Source organism: Macaca mulatta, chromosome 20 (genome assembly GCF_049350105.2).
Source record: "Macaca mulatta isolate MMU2019108-1 chromosome 20, T2T-MMU8v2.0, whole genome shotgun sequence".
Taxonomy (NCBI): Eukaryota; Metazoa; Chordata; class Mammalia; order Primates; family Cercopithecidae; genus Macaca; species Macaca mulatta.
In genome coordinates, this window is record NC_133425.1 from 68,878,088 (window position 1) to 68,903,259 (window position 25,172).

The 25,172-nt window shown below is 41.9% G+C and overlaps 1 protein-coding gene across 1 annotated transcript in view; it reads left to right on the forward strand.

Annotated features, from left to right (window-relative positions):
• HYDIN (HYDIN axonemal central pair apparatus protein) overlaps nt 1–25,172 on the forward strand; it is a 469,694-nt gene that overhangs the window by 304,361 nt on the left and 140,161 nt on the right. The window contains exons 31-41 of the mRNA XM_077984568.1: nt 1,795–1,972; nt 4,396–4,523; nt 8,483–8,616; nt 9,077–9,213; nt 9,446–9,573; nt 9,725–9,916; nt 10,251–10,400; nt 12,986–13,225; nt 18,053–18,221; nt 20,778–20,957; nt 22,931–23,104. Of these exons, the coding sequence (XP_077840694.1) occupies nt 1,795–1,972; nt 4,396–4,523; nt 8,483–8,616; nt 9,077–9,213; nt 9,446–9,573; nt 9,725–9,916; nt 10,251–10,400; nt 12,986–13,225; nt 18,053–18,221; nt 20,778–20,957; nt 22,931–23,104 (1,810 nt within the window). The remainder of the gene's footprint in view (nt 1–1,794; nt 1,973–4,395; nt 4,524–8,482; nt 8,617–9,076; nt 9,214–9,445; nt 9,574–9,724; nt 9,917–10,250; nt 10,401–12,985; nt 13,226–18,052; nt 18,222–20,777; nt 20,958–22,930; nt 23,105–25,172) is intronic.

Below are 25,172 nucleotides of genomic sequence, written 5' to 3' on the forward strand. Positions count from 1 at the left end.
GTGAATTTATTAATATATTTTAATGACCTAAAGTGATTTTTAATACTAATAAATGTTTGAAAATAATGTTACCTGGGCTATAGAATCCAGATTATCATATCTGGAATCTCTACTAAATTAACCTGAATAATTATAACATTAAAATCTTCTGTATCTTTTTCTGTTTAATTTTTCTAAGACTCAAGAGTGGTATATAAAACTTTTGTCCATTTCTCTATTGTTTTCTACAAATACATGCACCTTTTTGTTTTATACTCTTTTGTTTCTGTGTTGACACAGAAGATCTCATGACTATTAAGTGTTCATCATGGACTGTGTGTTCTGTCTGCCTTCAGTTGCCTTCTTGTTCCCTTTGAATGCTCTGCTTTGAATTCCGCTTTGTTTGGTCTTAATATTGTGATTGCTGCTTTCTTTTTGCGTTACATAATTTGCCCATAGTCTATGTCATTTTGTTTTAGGCTTATCATTCATAAAACATATGTATTGGGATATTGTTTTTTAATCTACTCTGAGAGTCCTTAAGTTTCAGTAGGAACGTTTAACACATTCTTATGATTAGCAAAACTGAAATGCTTGCTATTATTTCTTTTGTCATATTTCATTTGTCTATTTTTAAAATTTCCTTAGAGTTTTGTTTCTATTCCATCTTTGTATCTATCATAACTGCTATGTTTTCCTTGCCCTTTTCTAAAGTTTTTTAAAGCATTTGAATTTACATTGCTGCAGTTATTGTAAATTGATAACAACTCTGTAGAGAATAATTTGGCCTTATCTATCAAAATTACACTTTGACCCAGCAATTTCATTTCTAAGAATTTATTCTACATACGTTTTCCTACATTTGCAAAATGATGTGTTTATAAGATTATTTCCTATATAATCTGTAATGGCAATAGCAAAAGGTCAGAAACAAACTAAATGTCTGTCAGTAGGAAACTAGTTTTTAAAAATATATTAGAACTATGTAATGGAATAATACATAGCAACTAGAAAGGATGGAGCAGCTCTAGATGTACTAATATTGAATTAATTGTAAAATATATTGTTAGGTAAAATGAAAGGAAAAGGAAGACCAAAAAAACTCTATATGCTACCATCTGCATTTAAATATACATATATTGCTGGGTTCACTTAGCTAACATTTTACTTACAATTTTTGTTCCTTTGTTAAGTGATCGTTGGTTCATAAATTTCCTTCTTCATGCTGCATTTGATCAGTTTGGATATCAGAATAAAAAAATGGGCATTTCTGTCTTTTCTATTTCCTGAATGGCTCGTAAACTAAATTGATTATATGTTTTTTGAAGGAGTGGCAGAACTTGCTTCAAATGCCGTATATTCCTTTGTCAGGGTAATTATCTTCATTTTTCAGCTTCTATATAGGATACAGATCACTCCAGGGTTTTTACATTTCGTTATTCATATTTTTCTAGGAAATTGTTAATTTCACAAAAATGTTTTAATATATTGACATAAAGTTTTCTCATAATCATATATGTACTATTTTACTATATATTTATGAACCATTTTTCTTTTTACATTTTTGGTGACTTTTCTCCTTATCTTCTTAATCAGTCTTACCAGTTTTGTGTATTTTATTCATCTTTTTTCAAAAAACCAGTTTTTAGATGTATGAAGCTCTTCTGTTTCTTTGCACTCTATTTCATTAAATCTCTTACTCCTTTCCTTCTTTTTTTAGGTTTACTCTGTCATTATCGTTGTTGTTTTAAGTAATTTAATGAGTTGAGCCTGTAGCACATTCGTTTTCCCTTTCCTGGTCTTTCTACTGCGTAGGGCTTTATCAGTTCACATCAAGAGCAGGCATTGAAAGTTTACTACCTTCCTGGAGTTCCTGAGGTCTTTAAAAGGAGTTTCCAGATACAGATCGCCCACCTGGACCCAGAAAATATCACTCTGAGTGGAGAGGGAATCTTTCCCCAAATCTGCCTCGATCTCCCCAGGAACCTCACAGGTACTACTTCACACTGGAGTAGTTCCCCACTGGGGGACAAAACGAACATTTTAACTTTGCTTATTGGAAGGTTGCTGGCTACTTACTTTATTTGCTTGGAAATCCCCAGTGGTTCTCTTCCATGTCATTCGTCAATTGCCAAATTGGTGACCTGAGTTTGCCGAGATAAGAAATGGTCTATGGCAGCCCCAACTGAAGAACCGTGGCCAATTTGGCCATTATTGAATTACTGACAGAGGGATCAGGAAATTTACCTCTAAAGGCTTTTCCTCCTCCCATGTACTTTCCTTCTGGCCCCAGTCTCCTTTCCCTGTGGCATTCTCCTAGACACCACTGGGAAGGTGAGAGCCAATGAGCTTCCAGGCATAGAATTCTCAAAGTATAAACTGCACAGAAAGGCAGACACAGATTCTGAGCCCTTATGTTGGCATTACACAGGGTGAAGTCTAAATTAGACTTTAGTAATTGTCTTCCCACTTACATTTTCCGGTTGTATCTGGACCCCAGGACTAGCCTTTTGTACCAGAATATTTCTGTCTTGGCGGATTCCAAACCCCAGCTGAGCAGCCCTTTTAGCTATAAACAGTCTCTGGCTCTTTGTTCCTGACGTCAGTTATAGGACGATGGGTCAGGGAAACCTCTCACTCTATGAATCTCTCTTCAAGCTCCTTGAAATCTACTTTCCCCAGAAAGCTTCAGACTAAGTCCTCCCACCCAGCCTTTCCTCTTACCTCATTCCCTGAAGTCACTAACTCTCCTGTTTATAATCATCCACTGAATTCTAATTGTCTGCTCCCTGAAAACTTGAAAAAATATATATATATGTGTGTATATATGTGTGTGTGTGTGTGTGTATATATGTGTGTGTGTATATATATGTGTGTGTATATATATATACACACACAACACCCTGTCTCTATTTTAAAAAGGTCTCACTCTGTTACCCAGGCTGAAATACAGTGGTGCAATCATAGCTCACCGTAATCTTAACTCTTAGGCTCAAGGGATCCTCCCGCCTCAGCCTCCTGAGTAGCTGGGACTACAAGTGTGCACTGCCATGCCTGGCTAATTTATTTTATTTTATTTTTTTAAGAAGGGATCTCATTTTGTTACCCAGGCTAGTCTTGAATTCCTGGTCTCAGGTGATCCTCCCATCTCAGCCTGCCAAAGCACTAGGATTACAGGTGTTGAGCCACAGTGCCTGGCAATAAATGTCACTAACACTAAGACCATGTTACACTCTCGTATATAGAGTTCCAGCCAGATGAGGGTTACTCCAGCTCCACATATAATTTTCGGGAAGGAAAACCTTTGCCGTACAGTTGAAAACTGGGCACCCAGCTGGCCTCATCAGGGCAGTAGACATGGTTTGGCCAGTAAGGGCTTTAAAATAATTTAAACTTGAACACCATTAGTTGGGTCTTCTGTTCTCCAGCTCACTATATTCACAGCATTTCCTACTGTTTTATAATAGGCTTTTTAAAATTTTTTTATTTATGTATTTATGCATTTATGTATGTATGTATTTATTTATTTATACAGATTCTTGCTCTGTCACCTAGGCTGGAGTTCAGTGGCAGGATCTCAGCTCACTGCAACCTCCACCTCCAGGGCTCAAGCGATTCTTATGCCTCAGACTCCCCAGTAGCTGGGATTACAGCCATACACCACCATGCCCAGCTAATTTTTTGTATTTTTTGTAGAGATGGGGTTCGCCATGTTGCCCAGGCTTGTCTTGAACTCCTGAGCTCAGGCAGTTCACCTGCCTCAGCCTCACAAAGTGCTAGGATTACAGGCGTGAGCCACCACACCTGGCCTATAGTAGGCATTTTAAATAACTTTCCTACCTTACCTTTCAAAGTATTTGAATTTGCAATGGCATAGTGGTAAATTCAGGTGGGAATCTCTCCATTGATTACCTACCCTCCCTGATTCAGGATGATGTGGCATATTTAGTGTTAATTAAAGCAAATTGACCCAAACATATTTTTTGTTAATTGAGATTTAATAAACGTAAAAAGTGGCTTAAAGGGTGACTGGCTGGCTGGGTTTGTCCAGCACTGGGAGAGCTCCAGGGTGTAGTGGTTTAAGTGCTAGAACCAAGAAAGCCCCAAGCAAGCCAGGATCAAGTGGGTCACCCTACGAGTGGCTTCGAATGTTACTGCCTTCAAGTTCTGGAGAACCAGCCAGTCATTCAGTAAAGCCTAATCTCACTGAACTCAGTGAGGTCTCTGATACAAATTCAACTCTCACATCACCTCACCCTCTGAAGCAGGGAAAGCAGGGCAGACGAAGTATCCAAAAGTCCACTTCCCTTCCCACCTTACCAGGGGCTGAGAGTCTGTGTTTGGGACATCATTCATATTTTTCTGACCTTCCTGATTCTGCTCTCCTTCCAACCCCTACTCCCTACCCCGGCACAGCGAATGAAAAGTATGAAACGTTCTTGAATCAAGCCAGGAAAAACACAGACAAAGACTATAACAAATGTGAAACGCTCGATCACTTTGACATAATAACTGAGGAAGTGCCAGAGGATGAGCCTGCTGAGGTAAGGCAGCTCCGGGTGCGCAGGATGCCTTTGCAGAAGGGTGCTGTGTGCAGAGTATGTGGGGTGCATGTGCAGAAGGGCGCTGTGTGCAGAGTATGTGGGGTGCATGTGCAGAAGGGCGCTGTGTGCAGAAGCCCAGGGGCAAGAACATGGCCTCTGAGGTACAGAAAGGAGAAAGACAGAGATAAGGCAAAGAAGCAGGAAGCTAGGAGAGGCAAGATGAGCCCAGGAGGTGAGCTATCAGGTGACTGACCTATTAAGGTTTTTGGACTTCATCCTGAGGGCAACCAGAGGTGTGGCCTAATCGACTTCGCATCTTTAAGAGATCCCTCTGGCTGCCTTGCGGAGCTCTGAGGGGACAGGAACTTGGGGATGATGAGAGTAGATTCGAGAGATCAGTTTTTTAGAAGCTGTTGGAGGGCCAGGTGCAGTGGCTCATTCCTATAATCGCATTACTTTGGGAAGCCAAGGATGGCCTGAGGCCAGGAATTTGAGACCGGCCTGGGCAACATGGTGAAACTCCATCTCTACAATTTTTTTTAAGCTGGTGGAGTAATTCTAGGTGAGAGATGGTGGTGCTGTAAGCAATGGTGATGACAGTGGGGACAGGGCGAACTGGTTCAAGGAATATTCCAGAAATGGAATGGTCAAGACTTAGGCATTGACTGGATATGGGCGTGGGGTTGAGGGGACCTCTAAATCTTACTTGGATGACAAGGTAAGGAGAGGGGACTGAGACAGGAAACTCAGGAGGAGAAGCGAGGTCTTGGTGAGAGGAGAGGGAAAGGAAAGGAGTTCGACTGCTTCCCGTGGCTACCGAATGTGAGATTTCTGTGTATCATCTGCGAAGAGCAGCCAGTAGGGAACCGGAACCACTGCTGGGCACCTCGGAGAGGGAGAGAGGTTGGAGAAAGTGACTTGAGAGTCATCAGATGATCATTGCAATCACAGGAAATGGGGAGATTCCCTAGGAAGTGTGTCTAGTGAGCAGGAAAAAAGGCAGATTCAGAATGGAGCCCCCAAATACCCCAGCATCTGAGTGGGGGAGAGGGGTGGCCAAAAGGTTCTGGAAAAGTCAGGAGCATGTGGTGCCACAGAGGTGGGAGCCAAGTGAGGGTCTCTGGAGGAGAGAGCTTCTCAGCTTATAAATAAAGGATGGGATAGGAAGGCAAAATCCCAATATGTCCTCCCTTATCACCCCTGAAAGTCCTGTTTTAACGGTCTATTCCTGACCATGACAGCTGCCATCCCCCTGTGCTCTTCTTTCCAAATGCAAATGTGCATGAGAATATGTTCTAAGGAAGAATCATATATGTGGCTAGAGAGCCCTTAGGTTGGTTAAGAGGCAGCTCTAATGTGGGGGAGAACGGTGTCATGGGAGAGACTGGGAGCACCAAAGCCCACTGGCGATTATTTGTTTTGCAGAAGCCTGGTTCAAGTACCAGATGCTAAAAGTGAACCTTAGCACCAAGGATGATCATAATTAGTAACATCAGTTACCACTTATTGGACTCATACTAAGCCTGTGCCACACTGTTAACCTGCACTGTTGTCTTGTTAAATCCTCCCACAATGAGGGTGGGGGGAGAATGATGCCGCTGTCATCTAAATTTTAGTTTTACAGAAGTGAAGTGCATGTCCCAAGGCAAGCACAGAGCTAGGATTTGAACCCAGGCCTGCCCAGCTGCTAAGATGGTCTCTTAGCCTCTGCCTTCTCCTGCCAGCCCCGGGCTGCCCACTGGAAGCAATGATGTGTCTCCACCTGCTTACTGGGTTCCCACGCTGCACCTTATCAAAGCCTAGAAGAGGAGTGGGGTGGGGTTTCTGTGAATATGATGGTACGTGCAGAGCCAAGCTGGTTCCCTTGAGTAGGGCAGGGTGGACCACTCGTGGCTCAGGAGCCAAGTACAGAGTTGGCTTTGTTGCTCTAGAATTCGGACAACTGGGAGGGCTGTCAGCGGACCCTGCTCCTCTCCCAATTTGTCACACTTCCACTCTCACCTCCTGTGCCTCACTGGGCCATGGCACACATTAACCTTCCCTGCTGGGCCCTAGACCTAGCTAAGGTTTAGCCCTTTGCAAACAGTATTTGTCAACCTTTTCCATTATCACTCCCTAAAAATCCATTTTAGACCTTTTTTCCTAATACTCTCCATGAAATATTTTTATTTGTTATATATAAAATGGAATCTCCTTGAATAGTTTGATATATACTTTTTAACTTTTTATTTTGAAATAATTATAGATTTACAGGGAATTTTTTAAAAAGTGTTTTCCCAACAATAACATCTCGTATAACTATAGTACAACATCAAATCCATGAAATTGACGTTGGTACAGGCCACAGAGCTTATTCAGATTTCACCACTTTTCTATGCGTGTGTGTATGTGTGTGGTGCAGTTCTGTGCAGTGTTATCACATGTAGATTTGTGAACCCACCACTGCAATTAAGATTCAGAACTATTCCATTACCACAAGGATTCCTCATGCTTCCTGGGGAAATAAAATTAAAAACAAAATCTCCTTCCAACCCAGAAAATCTATCCACAAAGGTAGAAGAGAAAGAAAACAATTTTATTATTGAATAAGCATTAAACCAGAATGTAATGCACATCACAGGCAATCTGCTGAGAGATTGCAAAGACAGAAGGAAGTCTGCCCCTCCTATAGAGCCAACCAGATCCAAGCCATTTCATTCATGTTCTCAGAGTAAATAATGGCTAGTCTCAAGTAAGAGGACTTGACACCATCATTTGTCACACATAGTTTATCCTAAATCAACATGGTAATGGAGGTGACCAACTGTGTTAGCTAATTGGCTTTATCCAAAGGAAAAACAAACTTATCTTTCTAGCAGGGCCCCATGGAAGCTAGGCTCCCATCCTCTCCCAGAAACTGGGACTAGGGACTTCCTCTTCCTTGTTAATTACATGTCAAAGAGATGGTTCCCAGGTTCTTAAGAAAGACACTTCTGGGTCCTAAAGCTGGCAAGAGGCTTATTTCACTTTTTAAAAGATTTATCTACATTTCAAAGAGATAACATTTCAAAGAACTTAAAATTACAGATGTTCTAAACTAAATACTCTAAGCAAAGGGGAGGAGAAGTCTCTTCCCTTATTTTCAACAAGGAGAACTAAGCCTCATTTTCCATTTGTTTTTGGCCTTACATGTGACTAGGTTATAACCACACCCACTCCTCTCTCCCTGTCCCTTACCTCTGGCAGCCACTCATCTGTTCAGCCTTTTATTATTTCAAGAATGTTATATAAATGGAATCATACAGCACATCGCCTTTTGAGATTCACTTTTTTCATTCCCCATAATGCCCTTATAATCCATTCAAGTTGTGCACCTCAATAATTCATTCCCGGCCGGGCGCGGTGGCTCACGCCTGTAATCCCAACACTTTGGGAGGCCGAGACGGGCGGATCACGAGGCCAGGAGATCGAGACTATCCTGGCTAACATGGTGAAACCCCGTCTCTACTAAAAATACATTAATTAGCCGGGCGCAGTGGCGGGCGCCTGTAGTCCCAGCTACTCGGGAGGCTAAGACAGGAGAATGGCGTGAACCCGAGAGGCGGAGCTTGCAGTGAGTGGAGATCACGCCACTGCACTCCAACCTGGGGGACAGAGCGAGACTCCGTCTCAAAAGTAATAATAATAATAATAATAACAATAATAATTCATTCCCTTTTACTGCTGAGTATTCCATGGTATGGATATACTGATTTGCTTACCCTCCCCACACCCTTCCCAGGAAAAATTTAATGCCTTAAACATACTGTGTATCTGTTTCTGTTCTGTAGCCCTTTGGGGGTCACAAATCATTGTAATATTTAAGATATTTTCCACCACCCTCCAAGAGCTAATTTTTGCCTCTTTGGGGGTGATATTGTCCCTGTTGAGAATGCATGTTCCTAAAGAATTTGCTGACTTGCTCCTCTTTCTTGCTTCAGGTAAGTGCTCATCTCCAGATGGAGGTAGAAAGACTTGTAGTCCAAAGCTATGTCCTAGAACATCAGAAGACAACCACCCCCGATCCTATGGATGACACCTGCTTCAGCCATCGGAGTCGCCGCAAACTGGCCAAGTGAGTGGTTTCCAGTGACCGCCCTTCTGTGCTGTGCTTGTTTCAGAGTGTAGCAGAGCAAGCAGTGCTGCCTCGTGCAGCTCCCTGAAACACTGGCTGATCATCTCGGAATGAAATCCACTCATCTCAGTTACCCTCCATCCCCTAGCATCAAGCCAGCCAGGCAGGTTTCTGCCTCTTCAAGTGAGAACAATACAGCTATGTCGAATGGACAGGCTCCGCTTCAGGTCTATAAGGGCCCACACTGAACGTGTTCTGAGATAATGGCCAAAACAGCGATGTGAATCTCTGGGGGAGTTAACATTGTTTCTAGTCTCTGTTTGCGTAGCCATTCGTTGTTCTCCACTCTGGAGAATAAAATTGTGCACAAGAGGTAGAAAAAAAAAATCAGACTCTTTCACTTTTGGAAAAGTAGACTTCCAGGTTTGAAAGGGACTAGTAAGTCTATTAACCATTTCAGAGTCCAGCTGCCAGAGTACATCCTGGACTTTGGCTACATCATCCTTGGCGACGTCCGAACCCACATCATCAAGATCACCAACACCAGTCACTTTCCAGTGTCATTCCATGCAGACAAGCGTGTCCTTCATGAGACAGGTACCCAGGCTGGGGAGACCCTTTCCTATTGCACGTGGTCATTTCTCACAAGGAACCCATCAGTACAATCCTCCTGGAATAGCATTTGTGCCTCTGGGATCAGCTAAAAGGATTCTTGGGCTATTCAGTGATCCTTTGAGCAGTCATTCTGACCCAGTGGGGGCTTTCTCTAGAGCAGCTCTTGTTCGCTGTTTCTCTTTCCCACTAAGAAATTTTTTTTGTTTTGGTCCAGGATTCAGTACCAAGCTAGATCGTGTAAAGAATCTGCCTCATTGTGAAACGGAAATATTTGAAGTGAGGTTTGACTCACAGGGGGCCAATCTTCCTGTTGGAAGCAAAGAAGTCATTCTGCCCATCAAGGTACAAGGCACCACTGGGCCCACCCGGCCCTGCAGGTTTCCAGCTCTGCTTGCTGATCGCCCTAAGATAATCCGGTTATTATGTCAGAGCTGTGATTCTTGTTTTCACCAAACCCATGCCACATGATAACTGCAGTTTATACCCTCTCCAGGTGGTTGGAGGGCCAACAGTTCACATCCGTCTCCAAGCCAAGGTGACCATTCCAACCATGACTCTCTCTCATGGAAAAGTGGACTTTGCCACAATTCAGTGTGGACAGTGCCTGGTGGAAACTATTCAGCTTTCCAATCATCTCCAAGTGCCTTGTGAATGGTTTGTCCAGAGCCAAAAGCCTGTTGACAAGGTAAACGAACTGTGGCCCATTGGTCCTCCTTTCTCCATCTCCATTTCAGCCAGATTTGTAACTCTAGGCCTTGGCGCTCATCATTTCAACCTCCTGCTCAAAGACTCAGTGGCAACAGTTGCCTCCTGAATAAAACCTGGGCCCTTAGCCCAGCGCTTGAGGTCCTATCAGGCCATGCTGTCAGGTGGAATGTCTTATTCATCCTTGTACCTCTGGTATCTACACATTCCCTGACACCTGAGAGGTACTCAGGAAATGTGGGTTGTGTGAGTGGAAGGTAAATGAGCTCATTTTCCATAGAAGGTGATCTAATTGTCTAATATGTGTAAACCAGCTGGAGAAACACATGCCGAAGTACTTAAGACAGAAACTACGTGCTGAATTAAAGCCAAAGACACGGATCTTCGAAATCCAGCCCATTTCTGGAGTCCTGGATCCTGGTGAGAAGTCCAACGTACAGGTGAAATTCATGCCAAAAGAAGAGGTGAGCTTTAAAGAAACATGGCTTCATTTTGATTCTCTGGACCTCTTTGAGCTTTACTCAAAGTCCATGCTTGTTTGGGTCTCAAGGGAAGCTTTGAGTGACCTGTGCCTGGCTTTTCTGAATATGGCATCTCAAGCACTTCTGGTTCACATAGGAGCTGTGTGGCCTGGTGGTCTGGAATCAACGGACTAAAATATCAATTTTTATCAGAAGGCCGGGTTTAGTAGCCTTCTGCCTCTGCACACTTACATGCTGTGTGTCTTTGAGGAAATTACTTAGCCTCATTCAGTCTCAGTTCACTCATAAAATAAAAAATAGTAATATTGTATATCAAAAGTCCCTTATTGAAATTCTGAAACCCAGTAAGATCCAAAACTAGGGGTGGGGGGTTTGAGATTTCATAAGCTTCGGACCACAACTCATTTGGCAGAAAAATCTCATCTGAATTGACATGAGACCATTTAACCTTTATTTGTACCACTTAGTTTTCAGAGTCAAACATTGCCACCAACCATTAATGTGTTTGATTACAGGGGACCTGCCCCAGACCCTGCTGAGGGTGTTAGGTAACATAGGGTATATACACTGTGTTTACTATTTTAAAAATCTGAATTTGAAAGTATCTGGCCCCTGGGTTTCGGATAACTTATTGTCAACCTGTAATGACTACCTCCTGAGGTCATTTTGAAGATTAAACGCACAGTATTGAATAAAGTACACAGCATGCTGCTCTATGTAAGTAAGTCTCTCAATAACTATCATCATCAGTAGTTGTGAAAAGTACGTCCCGGTAGATGGCCTCCTGGAGCCTCATAAATGTTTCTTTTGTGAACGTAATCAACTCAAAGCTACTTCTGACCAGGAACATAGTAAAATTAATAAAATCCTAGAACCAGAGAGAATCTCAAGAGGTTGCACTGGAAAAACTTTTATTCAAAACCTAAGGCACTTGGGAAATATATTTTTCTCTATTCTGTTATTTTAAAAGAAAAATTGATCTGTGTTTTATAGAGGAGCTATGGTTAACTCCCACTTTCCTTGTAATCGCCTTGAGGAAGTGCTTAAGCAGCTTCAGTGAGAAAGAGAAAAAGCAAACAACTTCCTATCTCATTCTAAAATAAAACCCATGTTTTTATCATTATCAAAATCTTCCCAGTTCATTTAAAAGAAAATTAGTAATATGTTTGTCATTCTTAAAGAGCCTTAACATTTTCAAAGGGTTTACTCAAGATTGTAGATTTTTTCCATTACTTAATGAGGGAAATATAAAAAAAAAAAAAAAAAAAAAAAAAAAAAGGTTTGTTCAAGCAGTTTCATGAATGTTGAGTTGGAATTAGTCAAAGTTAATAAAATGTTTCCAGCAATTAAGAGATAAATTTATTAGCTGTATACAAGGAATTGGTTAGCCCTGCAGGCCATACAATCCATATATCTGCATCATCATCAACATCAGCAGCGCCAAGAAATCAATGACATCCAGACCAACAATTCTTAGGCTTTATAACATGCTCAAGAAAATGAATGAAATGTTTTAGAAAGATTTCCATAAGCAGCAATTAAAATATAGAAGTTTGAATCATAAGGTACTAAGCCCATAACTATATAGAAACCCCTCTGAGCCAATAATTTATCTTACTGTGTCCAGCAATAGATATTTCTGTGTGTATGTCTGTATACATTCCATCCATTTGCTTTTTCCCCTTCAAGCTAAGATAGGAGGTCTTCAAATTGTGATTTTCCTAATTTCCACTCAAACCAAGCCACAAGTCCAGCTATACCAGAATAACCTAGGCATCTGGTTAAAAATGCTGAATCCCAGCCTTACTCTGCCCCTACAGAGTCAGAGTTTCTAGGGATGGAATGTGAGGATCTGCGTGTTTAATAGGTTCCCCAGTGAAATCAGACTAGGAACTATGGGATGGAAAGTAGATTTGGGTACCATTTTGAGAAAACATATGAATAGTTATGATATCACTACTGACCAGTATCTGGTTGTAATTGTATCTGATGAACTGAATGCCCCAGCTCTGGCATTCTGCCAAACTCTGGGAAAATACGCAAAGTACACGCTTCAGAATCATCACTCCTCGGGAGCAAGGGAGCTGGGGTCTTTTTACCGTAAATCCCCAGAGTCATTGCTTGATAACTAATTCCAGATGGTATCATTTCCCTGGCATTTCTGCCCTGCCCTCCCCTGCCCATGAGCAGCAGGGTCCATGAAATGAGAACCTTTAGGCCCAGAGGTGCAGACAGTGGCAGTTGGAAGTCTGAGCACACTGGAAGATCCGAGGGATGTGACAGTGACACTCAGAGGGCTTGCTACACATGATGAAGCACTTGATACAAGTCCTGGAATGCTAGATACCCAGAATGTATTTTATATCTAGCACTTGGTACAATGCCTGCCATGCTAAATAGCCAGTACTTATATTAATTCAGTAATGCAAATTACTCCTATGCAATTTTATTATAAGTTTTCTCTCTGAATCTGAATAGATAAGTTTTTTCCCCTCAGCGGTGTTTTGTTTTACATGACATGTAGTGGAAATAAATTCAGATGCTTGTTTTGTTTTTATGTTTTCCAGAAATTCTACAGCCAAACCCTGGTGTTTCAGATTGCCCAGAGTGCTCAAAAGCTTACCCTGCTGGCACGTGGGCAAGGTCTAGAGCCACGCCTGGAATTTAGTCCTTCAGTCCTGGATCTGGGGCCACTGCTACTTTGTGCACCTGGAGACGAGGCCGAGGTGATAGTGAAGAATCCTTGCAACTTCCCCATTGAGTTTTATTCCTTAGAATTTGATCAGCAATATCTCATAGAAGAAAAGGTGAGCAGAGGCCAAAGCCAAACTCTGTTTTTCTACACGTGCTGGACCCTGCTACGTACTCATGCTCTTTTCTCTGCATGCAATAACATCCTCCTGGCCTTTCCTGTCTTTTTCCCCTTGAATTCTTCCTTGTCAATTTAGTGATTACTTCTCTAGAGCCTTTTCTGAGCTACTTCCCTTGAACTGAGTAGAATCCTAGACATTTTAAGCAGCTAATTGAAAAGCTAATGCATGTTCATGGTTAAAATTCAAACAGTAAAGAACCATACGTAGCAACTTGCCAATATCATTGTATTTGAACTTGAGTTACTTGTAGACAGCATGTAATTGGATCATTTTTAAAAATATCTTTTGCCAATCTCTGACTTTAGTTTATATATTTAGACAGTTTACATTTAGTGTAATTATTACTATGTCAGGACTTAAGTCTACCATTGCATGTTTTATTGTTTTTTGATCTGTTTACTTTTTCCTACTTTCCTGTCAGTTGCTTCAACGTTATTTAAAATTCCATTTTTATTTACTCAGAGTGTTTTTTGGGTTTATCTCTTTGTATAGCTCATTTAGTTATTGCTATAGGTATTACGTTATCTACATACAACATTATAATCAACTGGTATTGACATTTTACCAGTTCTAGTGGAATTTAGAAAACTTTCCTCCATTTAACTCCCTTCAGCCTTCTGATTTTTAATATAACTGTCTTAAATATTTTTCTTATATTAGCTAGCACTATAATTATTGTTTCAACTGCTGAACATACATTTGAAGACCCCAGAGGAAAGGGAAAATGTATTATATTTGTCTCTCTTTTTACTCTTTCTGTCCTTTCTTCCTTTCTGATATGCCAAGATTTCTTCTTTTATTTTTAACTTTCTGTTTAGAGAGCTACTTTTAGCTCTGCTGTTAGGGTATGCCTGTGGATAGAAATTTCTTAGTTTTCCTTCGAGAATGCCTTGACCTCCCCTGTCATCATTGAAGGATTTATTCACTGGATATAGAATTCTGAGCTGACGGTTCTTTCATCCCTTGCAATATATGCCACTTTCTTCTGGCCTCCATGGTCTGATGAGAAATTCAATTATTTGAGTAATTTTTTTTCCTCTTTAGGGAAGATTTCATTTCTCTCTCAGTGCTTTCAGGAATTTTTCTGTGTCTTAGTTTACAGAAGTTTGACTATAATGTGTCTTGGCATAAATTTCTTTTGGTTTATTCAGTGTGGGATTTGCTGAGATTCTTGAATCTGTTGATCTTTATCTTCTTTCCAATTTGGAAATTTTTCAGGCATTATTCATTTGAGTACCTTTTTCAGCCTCATGCTCTTTCTGCTCTCCTTCCAGGGCTCAAATGACACTCAGATATTTTGTTACTGTTTTATAGCTCTTTAAGGCTCTTTTCTCTTTTTTTTAAGACTATTTTATCTGTTATCCAGAGTAAGTAATTTCTATTATCTTGTCTTCAAGTTCACTGGATTGTGACTTTCTAGGTCTTTTTAGTAAATAGAACTAGGGAATGTGATTTTTAAGAGGGGAAAAAAATCATAACACATAATGATGTTTCAAATCCCAATTTAAGATTATAGGATTTTATCTAAATTCTTTGATGATACATTTGTTTCTGCTTTCTCTTGAAAATCATGGATATAAACTTACTTATCAATTTATCGTATAAAATATACATTTAGCCAGGCACAGTTGTACACACATAATCCTAGCATTTTGGAAGGCCAAGGCAGGAGGACTGCTCAATCTCAGGAGTTTGAGCCCAGCCTGGGCAACATAGCAAAACCCTATCTCTACAAAAAAAATACAAAATACTTTGGGAGGCCGAGGCGGGTGAATCACGAGGTCAGGAGATCAAGACCATCCTGGCTAACAGGTGAAACCCCGTCTCTACTAAAAAATAAAAAAGTAAAAAAATTAGCCAGGCGTGGTAGCAGGTGCTTTTAGTCCCAGCTACTTGGGAGGCTGAGGCAGGAGAATGGTGTGAACCCGGGAGGCGGAGGTTACAGTGAGCTGAGATCGTGCCACTGCACTCCAGCCTGGGTGACAGAGTGAGACTCTGTCTCCGAAAAAAAAAAAAAAAAAAAGTACAAAATAATTTAGCTGGACATGCCGGCACACGCCTATAATTCCAACTACTTGAGAGGCTGAGGTGGGAGTTCCAGTTGAGCCTGGGAGGTCGAGGCTGCAGTAAACCAAGATCATACCACTGCATTCCAGCCTGGGTGACAGAGTGAGACCCTGTCTCAAAATAAAAGAAAATAATTAATAAATAGCTTCAAAATAGTAATATCAATATTCCCACTAATAGTAAGACTACTGAGTCCTATTATCCATAAGCATGGTGAGGCCTCTGTACTGTGTTCCAGCAGCTCCCCCAGATCCACATCTCATGCTCCCCACCCTGCTGCCCTACCTTGAGCTACACCTTTGTCTAATAACCTTAGTGTCCTACTCTTTGAAACAGCCTCTTAATTCCCTCCTATGAGCAATATTAAAATTAGCTAGTAATCTCTTTCTTTTTCCCTCTCCCCTTTCCATCTTCTAATTTAAAATGATTTTATTTCCAGTTAATACCAGCTGAGTAGTCATCTCATGTACCCTTCCCCCATATTTGCTACTTGTATTTTATCTGTATTGTCAGAGCTTATAATATTAAGGTGTCAGGACTTAATTTCCATCGTGGAGTCTTAGTTTTACACTAAGCATATTGAATGCCCAACACCAATGCTTACAATGAAGCTTCTCCAATCACTTCTGGATTATCTACAGTTCATTCTCTGGTGGATTTCTCAGGCAGGGATCATGGGAATGATATTCTCTGAGTATTCAAACATTCATAACCATTTATCTGTGACTTTTGAAGATCAGATACAATATTCTTGGCTTACATTTTCTTGACTTGACTATTTTAAATGTGTTGCTCCATTGTTTCCTCATAAGGTATTGCTGTCCGTGAAGCCCAGCGCTGTATTTGTTATCTTTTGCTGCATAATAAATTAGCCCCAAACTTACTGACTTAAAACAGTAAACATTTGTCATCTTGTGCTTTCTGTGGGTCAGGAATTTGAAGGTGGCTTAGGTGAGGGGGGATTATTCTGCTTTCTCTGGACCGTCCCCCACTCAGCCTTTGAATCTTCTGTCTTCTTTGCTTCCAATGTTGATAGCCTGCTTAGTTTGCAGTCTGCTCCCAGAAGTTTTTCTCAGAATGGGGACCTGCCCCTATGGGGCAGATTCTTATGAGATCCTTAGTGGCTTCTGTTGGCACAGCACCTTCTGTTGAGAGTCAGGCTCCGTGGAAAGCACAATCTAAGACCTGAGGTTTGCATGTGGGAGGTTTCTTGGGGGCATTCTCAGGAACATCTGTGAAGAATAGGACAGCAGAGTTGGGTGGAGTGAGATGAACTGTGATGAGATGGCAACAGAGACTTCAGCTAATCGCATAGGAAGCTCTGGAGCTGGGTTGGCCCTTTGGAGTTGCCCCAGTTGCTGCTTGTTTGCCAGGCCTTTGTGCCCTGCATCAGCCAGTCTTTGGCATATTGCCTCCTTTGCCCACTGATTCTCTATGCCACCTGTATCCTTTATCACAGTTCCATAAATAAATGGGTCACTTCTGAGCTTTCTCTTCTATTTCATTGGTCAGTGTGTCTGTCCCAGCATCATTGCCACTCTGTCTATTACTACAGCTTCCTAATAAGGCTTGTCATCTGGTAGGGCAATACCCTTCTTTTATTCCTTTTCATTAATACTTTAATTTTGCCCTTCTAAATTCTAAAATTTACATGGATCTTATTTTACATGGAGCTTATTAGCAGTGGTGTTCAAATAACTAAAAATGGGGATCCTGAAGAAGGATTATCTAACAAAACAGATTTTTGATACCAATAAATCAGGTTGTAGAAGAAGTAAATGCTTTTTAAAACTTAATTTTACTGTGTCTTATAAATACACTCTAGTATTGCCAGATTTAGGAGAAAAAAATACAGGCTGTCTAGTTAAATTCGAATTTCAGATAAATAACAAATTTTTTTAGTATGTCTCAAATATTACACAGGACATATTTATACTAAAAAGTTATTCCCCTGTCTCTACTAAAAATACAAAAGGAAATTAGCCGGGCGTGGTGGCAGACACCTGTAGTCCCAGCTACTCAGGAGGCTGAGGCAGGAGAATGACGTGAACCCAGGAGGCAGAGCTTGCAATGAGCCGTGATCGGGCCACTGCACTCCAGCTTGGGCGACAGAGCAAGAGTCCGTCTCCAAAAAAAGTAAAATTAAAAAAAATAAATAAAAGTTATTCATTGTTTATCTGAAACTCAAATTTAACTAGGCATCTTGTATTTCACCTGGCAGCCCTAGTACACATTCACACACATGTGCACACGTGCACATACTTAATACTATTTTACCTCTTTTTTTCCCCGGATCCTCTATTTATGAGACCACACCCTTACTTAGTGTAAAATTGCTAACCACAATATTGTTTAAGAATGAATGTGTCACTCAAGGTAGATAATGGAGGTCTGAACTTTTGTCATGGGCAAAAAAAGGAAAAGAGTATATATTATTCTTAAAACAAGAAGAAAATTTATTTCCACATGTGAAATGCCTAGGCTGAAATGGAGCAAAGTAAAGATCCATGTATCCCCACAGGCTCAGAGCTCAGCCCTGCTTCTGAGACCTCTCCAAAGGGCCCCACTCTTTGAAATCCAGAAAGTATCTGTATAAGTCTCAGCCTCAGGCAGGAGCAGAAGTTTTACAAAATCAGTGACCTGCAGGGAGATTCCTAGTGAGACCAACAGGGTTCCCGTTCTCCCCTCGAGCAGATCTTGCGGAAGCTGAAGGGCTATGATTCCTACAACACCCTGCTGCTGCCTCCCCGCAACCCTGGGGAGAAGCTGCCCCCAGAACTGTACGAGTACTTTAAGGAGATGAAGAAGTCAAAAGAGGAGCAGATGAGGGCGAAATATCTGGAGAATCTGGCACAGGAGAATGGTGAGAACTCAACATGGAGAACCCCTGGCGCCAACCATTGCCTTCGCCCCCCTGAACTACCCCTGCCGTGGGACCAACCCATTTCTGAGTACCTGCCAGGTGCCGGGCAGGCGCTGTCTGCCTTGTGTATTTTATTTCTAACCCTTACAAAATGGGTTGTGTTATCCCCATTTTATAGATGCATAGGCTGGAACACATTCTGCTGTCACTAGGGCCCAATTTGGGTAGTACAACCTAAAAACTGCTAATGCAGATGGAATAACGCTTGCTGAATGCCATGTTGAGGGCTTTGCACGTACCGATGAGAAACTGAAGTGCGGGGAGGCCAGGTCCACAGTTTTAAGTGGCAGAATCAGGATTCCAGCCCAGGGCTCTCTGACTCCAGAGTCCATGATGGTAACCACTGCCTCCAATGGGCACACCTAGGTAAGGCAAAGTAATGTAGAAAGGTAGAAATTGGTGCCCTAAAAGCAGGGGGTGGGCATTCCCTCAAGCAAAAGACCAACCCCTCCATAGTCCTCAGGCCAAACTCCAATTGCAGAGCTGTCTTGTGCTCTCAGAATGGTGCCCTTTCTGGCCCACCACCCCTGAGTTATCCCATCATCTGCCCAGGGGCTCTTGTGTGCTTGTCCATAAAGGTTCCTCACTGACTTGTGGGACTGTGTGAGTTATGAGGATGCGTCTTCTCTTTGCTTCTCTGTAACCTCATCCTGGAAATGTACCCACCTTGTTCTTACTTGCTTTCATCTGTGTAACAGTCATACATGTAATTATTTTCTTCACGCTCCCTCCACCATTAGCCAAGAAGTCCCTGTAAAGGCATTGATCAAATATTTCCCACGTGTAAAACCAGTGCATGGAACAGCAGTTGACCCAATAGTGCCCAAGAAATGGGTGCTGTGTGAGTGAATGCATTAATGGATTGAATGGAGTAATTTTTCCTGCCACTGGACCTGTCTCATTGTCCAGGAAATAGAAGCTAGTCAGAGACCACTAGTTTGGCTTAAAAGGAGAAGATGAGAGAAGGCAGCTGCCACCCACCCTGTCTCCTAGTCACGTTCCTTGAGTTTGCTAGGGCTGCCGTTGCAAATGCCCAGGGACTGGGTGGCCTAATCAACAGAATTTTCTTTTCTCCCACATCTGGAGGCTAGAAGTCCAAGGCTGAGTGTCAGCAGGGTTGCTTTCTTCTGAATCCCTTCTTGCAGTTGGCTGTCTTCTCCCTGTGTCTTCGCCTGGTCTTCCTTCTGTGTGTGTCTGTGTCCTAATCTCCTCTCCCCATAAGGACACCAGTCCTACTGGATTAGGGCCCACCCATGTGACCACATCTTACCTTAATTACCTTTTCAAGGCCCTATCTCCAAATCAGTCACATTCTGAGATACTCGGGGGTTAGGACTTCCACATCTGAATTGGGAAGGGACACGATTAAGCCCATCACAAGGACCCACTGTGTTGCAAGCACTGAAGTGCTGGGAAAAAAAATTAGTGAAAAAAGTGCTGGGAAAAAAAAAATCAAAAATGCAATGAATCCCTGCCTTTGAGAGCTCACAGTCATGAAGAGAGTGGGAGGAGAGACACACCATCAGAGAGACTGCCCAGCAGCCCAAGGCAGGGGCGGCAAGGGCTGCAATGTACAAAGGACCTCCCAAAAGCAGAGAAGGCCTTGGTGCTCCCCTTGTCCTCACACACCATGATTGTGGGCTCACTTATCCATTTGGCCCAATGGAAGGCAGTCTAAGCCAGGATCAGTGGGTGCAGAGGGAACCCAGAAAGGCGCACGCCCTGCTTCTCACCGGTGCCTCTCTCTACTCGCTCTGCTCTCACGCTATAGATCGTCCTTCTCTGCCTCCCTTCCTTCCAGGGAAGGCCCGCAGCCCCAAGTCACACAGCCACCATTCACGAGAAAGCTGCAACCCCTCAGGCTCAATTTCTACCTGTGTGACAAAGAGAATGTCTTGCCCTGTAGTAGGGGGGGTCACCTCATACAGTCACAGCCCATTGCACCCCTGAAATGCTATAGAACACGGGCAATCAATGAGGAAGGTGTTGGGCCAATGAAAGGATAGCTGTCCCTAACGACACAGGAAATGGTCATGATAAATTAAAGGGGAAAGCAGGCTGCACATCAGTATGTACAATATAACCCCAAGCTGAGTTTCAAACAATTACAAATTAAAAGTCTGAAAGGTTGCAACTCTCCTGTGCTGGTATGATAAAATTTAGTGCAATTTCTCTGTCACCGTTTCTTTGTCTATCTCCACCTCTTTTTGTAGCTGAATTCCATCATTTTTGACTCCTCTGAGTTTTCCACATTTTCTAAGCAAATGTATAATTTTAGTTCCTAAACAAATGTCAAAATGTAGAAACACTGTACACAGAGAGACAGAGGAATAGCCGACTGACTGCAGTTCTTGTTTATTTGGGTTGAATGGTCCAGGGTGATGGGAACCCATATGGTGAATCTCCTCTTCATCGTTTTTTTTCTTTTCTGCCCCCATCTCCCTTGTCTCCCTCCCAACTCTTCCCCTGGTGTTTTCATCCTTTGCTCGTTGGCAGAAGAGGAAGATATGACCTCATCAGATCAGGGAACCTCTAATAGCACGAAGAGGACATCGCTGAGCCGAGGGATCTCTGTCACATCCAACCTGGAAGAGTGGCACGCCCTGTTGGTTGAGTCCAAAACCTATCTAGAGGAAGAGGAGGATGAGGAAAGCCTGGAAAAAATCATGTTCCAAAGTAACCGAGCATTTTAATGTTTTGATACTAGTTCTCTCCAAGCAGAAGTAGGAAGACAATACTCAGTACCTTTTCACTTTCTCCAAGCCTCCTAGTATGGCTCCTAGCCCATCTTGCCCTGCCCACCACAGCTGCCCTCTGGAGAAGCTCTGATCTGCTGCTCACACTAGGATACAAGCTTGAGAGTTGGCTGATGAGCTTAGCATACAATACATTCTTGTCACAGTAATTTGTGTTTCAAGTAGACTAAATGAAGGCCTGAATCTTTCATGCTAAGATTCCGGCAGACTGGGAGGTGTTTAGAGAAACATTATGGGGATGGGGGACATTCTCCCCAGTGTCCCCCCAGTTGGACCATTAGAGAGCTCTTCTCTTGACCTCCCGGCATTATGGGCCCATTTTCTGGCATTTATTTTCCCCAAGTTTTACAAGATGTTAGAACCATATTTAGAAAATTAGATTCTGTGAAACTGGGTTCATGGGGGCCGTTTGCTGGTCATTATAAACCATGACAAGGCATAAGCAACCGTGTCCTTTGCCCACCCCCAGAATAGGAATCATGGGCGAGGCTCAGGAGATCTTTAGGGAGTTAAGTCATCATTCATAACCCTCATCAACCAGGTGAGTAAATTAAATCAGGAGCATGTAATGGCAAAACGGAGATTAAAGACAGAAATTCCTGGCTCCATGCCTCATAATTAATCCACCCTGGCTATGTTGACGGGCCCCCAAGTGGCTCCTGGTCTCTCTCAGCAGCCTTCCCCACCCCATACACCCTGACTCTGCTCCCCATGCCTGGGCTTTTCCAGGGCTGACCCTGGACATCCCACAGAGAAGAAAGCACACTACAATGCTTAGGATGAAAAAGCATGAAACCATAAATGCCCATTAGTAGGCAACTAGTGAAATTGTGACAAAGCCATACAGTGGGAGTTATTTAGCAGCTGTTTAAAAAGAGTGAGCTAGGCCGAGCGAGGGGGCTCACGCCTGTAATCCCAGCACTTTGGGAGGCCAAGGCACCTGGCAACAGAGCGAGATGCCATCTCAAAAAAAAAAAAAAAAAAAAAAAAAGAATGAGCTAGACCTGTGTTCAAGTAAATGAAAAGATGTCCAAGATGTATTATGTGAAAAGCAAGTTACAGAACAAAATTCAGAGTGTCATCCTAGTTTTGTTATTAAAACACTGTATTTGTGATGACTATATGTATCTGGCTGCACACTGCTCTACAAACTATTCATACACATAGGATCCTGCAACTTGCTTTTTTCTAGACGTTCCTCTAGGCCAATGCATTTGATAAATCAAGGTTTGGCAAACTTTTCCTATAAAAGGCCAGATAGTAAATATTTTGTAGTCTCCGCTGAAACTACTCAACCCTGCCTTTGGAGGGTGGCTATGATGACAAAGACAATATGTAATCAAAGGATGTGGCTATGTTCCAGTATGACTTTATTTACGAAAACAAGCAGCAGGACAGGTTTGGCCTGTGGGCTATAGTTGACTAGTCTCCGATACTGAAGTCATCATTTTAATAGCTACTGTGTATTGGTTCTATAATAGGAATTTGCTATCATTTATTCATCCATTTCCCTTAATGCTCCAGATTTCACTCGTTTCTAATATTTTGCCACTGTAAGCCATCCTGCTCTCCACACAAACGTCCTTTCTACTTTTCAGCAAGAGAGATTCCCCAAAATAGAAGTAGAGTCAAAAAATCTGTTTTTTTTTTATTTTAGTAGCTCTAAACAAATTATTAGCTATAAATGTTAGTAGCTATAAGCAAATTATTAGCCCAAAAGGGCCTTCTCGTATACTACAAGTGGGGACTGCTGCAATGTTTGCCATTAAAAAAAAAACAAAACACAGCATTTAAAAAGAAATATCCATTCCCATTTCCATCAGTACCCATATAACTTCTGGCTGTGTAGCATGCATGCCATGTGTGCACACAGCATATATTTTAAATTTGCAGCTGACAAACTTCAGAGCATTGACAGCCACTCCATGGAGGAAGTTGGAGAGGTGGAAAACAACCCAGTGAGCAAAGCAATCGCTCGCCACCTGGGCATTGACATTTCTGCAGAAGGCCGCCTGGCCAAGAACCGGAAAGGCATCGCCATTATCATTCACGGGACACCCTTGTCAGGTATGCACCAATTCTGAGGGGAGGTTAAGACCAGTGGTGCCATATCTTCTCTGTAAACTCTGCGGCTTCCAGAGTGGCAACATCAGCTATGTGGTCATGGCAAAGACTAATGACTTTATTTGAGCAGCAGCATAGAGTAGCGATTACACATTTATAGCTGTGTGCCTTTGGGAAAATTAAGTTGTCTGTGCTCAGTTTCCTTGTCCGTAAAGTGGTGTTAACACTATCTATTTTATAGGGTAGTCATGAGAATATAATGAGAACATTTATATAAAATGCTTATCTCAATACTTGGCACATAGTAAATACTCAAACAAAAAGCTGCTGATGTTATCATTATTATTACTATGATGACTGGCACATAGTAAACACTCAAACAAAAAGCTGTTGGTGTTATCATTATTATTACTATGATGACTATTAGCATTCACAATTGTTAACAATATCTGCAGTGTGAATCCTCATTGAAAAGAAGCTTCCATCACGTGCTAAATATTCTCAATAAATATTTTCCTAACCATAAACCAGTCAAGGGGTGAGCCCTTGATAAAGAAAGGATTCTTGTTAAAGAATCCTTTATTATCTCCAAAATTACATATGCTAACTTCGCCATCAACCCAAAGGAGCAAAATCACCTACAATGGAAAAAAAAAATCTTATTTGTATAGTAATTTGCAGTTGACAGAGCTCCTTCCCATCCATTTGTCTATTTAAACTTCAGAACCATTCAGAAAAGAGAATTTGACTTCCCCTAACTTATAGGAAGCCAAAGTTCAGAGAAATTCAAGGACGTCTGCCCAAGGCCACCCAGTTAGAAAGCGGCAGAGCGGAGGGATGTTGGGAGGATGCCCTGCCACCTCTCTTAGCTTCAGCTTACTTGACGAAGGGCCGTGAAATCTTGTTCTGACCCAATTACTATCACTCATACAGACAACATTTATGGAGGATTTTTGATGTTCTAATCACTGAGAGGCCCAGGAATCTTAAAATGTCACAATTCATTACCCCTTCCTTTGAAGAACCTTTCCTTGAAAAGTTGTAAACCAGGACCTAAAAAGTAGAAGGCCAGATCTGTGGGCAACAGGCAGAAATCAAACAAGCCAAGTAAGAACATAACTGGAAATGTTTTGAAGACCCCACACACACACACACACACACACACCTGCAGAGGCTCAGGCCATTTTCGGTTGCACTAAAAGGAATGACAGAAGGATGGTTGATGGACCCGCAGAAACCGCAGACAACTGGAGAGTTAACACCAAAAATGCACTGACCTGGAAAGAGCCACCAGCCCTGTCTAGTGGAGGCTCAGTCACTTTCCATCTGCAGGCGAAAAGCCTGTTAGAGTGTGAACTACAGTAATAACAAGCCTGGCATTTTTATGGAACTTTACAGCTTTCACAGAATCTTCATGAAGAACAGCTTAACAGTCTATGTCAAAATCAGACTGATCAGTATAAGTTCTTTTGCCCCTTTTGTTTATGGTGAAGTTAGCACATATAACTTTTGAAGGCAATAAGAGACTCTTTTGTTTATAATCCATATACTTAAGGATTATCCCCAAACTGTTAAATTGCTGACCTCAGAGAGGGGATTAAGAAGGAGAGGGAAGACACCTCATTTGGAATGTATACATCTCTGAATTGTTTGAATTGTATTATTTCCATAATTTAAAAACATTAAAATATTAGAGAAAAAAATCCAAGACATTAAATTATTTAAAAAGAGAAAGAAATATATGTGCAGACTCTGACCTGGCAATGTTACTTCTAAAAATTTCTTAGGAAAAATAATTAATGATGTGGACAAGATGAACTGCTTGAATGTTCACTGCAGCACTGTATGCTGTAATAGAAACTTGGGAGCAACTGTAACATTCAGTATGGGGGACTGGTTAATCAGGCCACAGTACATTTATATAGTGAATTTTATTGCCATTAAAAACAGCGTCTTGTACACCCATGTTCATAGCAGCATTAGTCACAATAGCCAAAAGGTGGAAACAATCCAAATGACCATCCGTGGCTGAATGGAAGAAACAAAATATGGTACGATGTGATGCTATTCA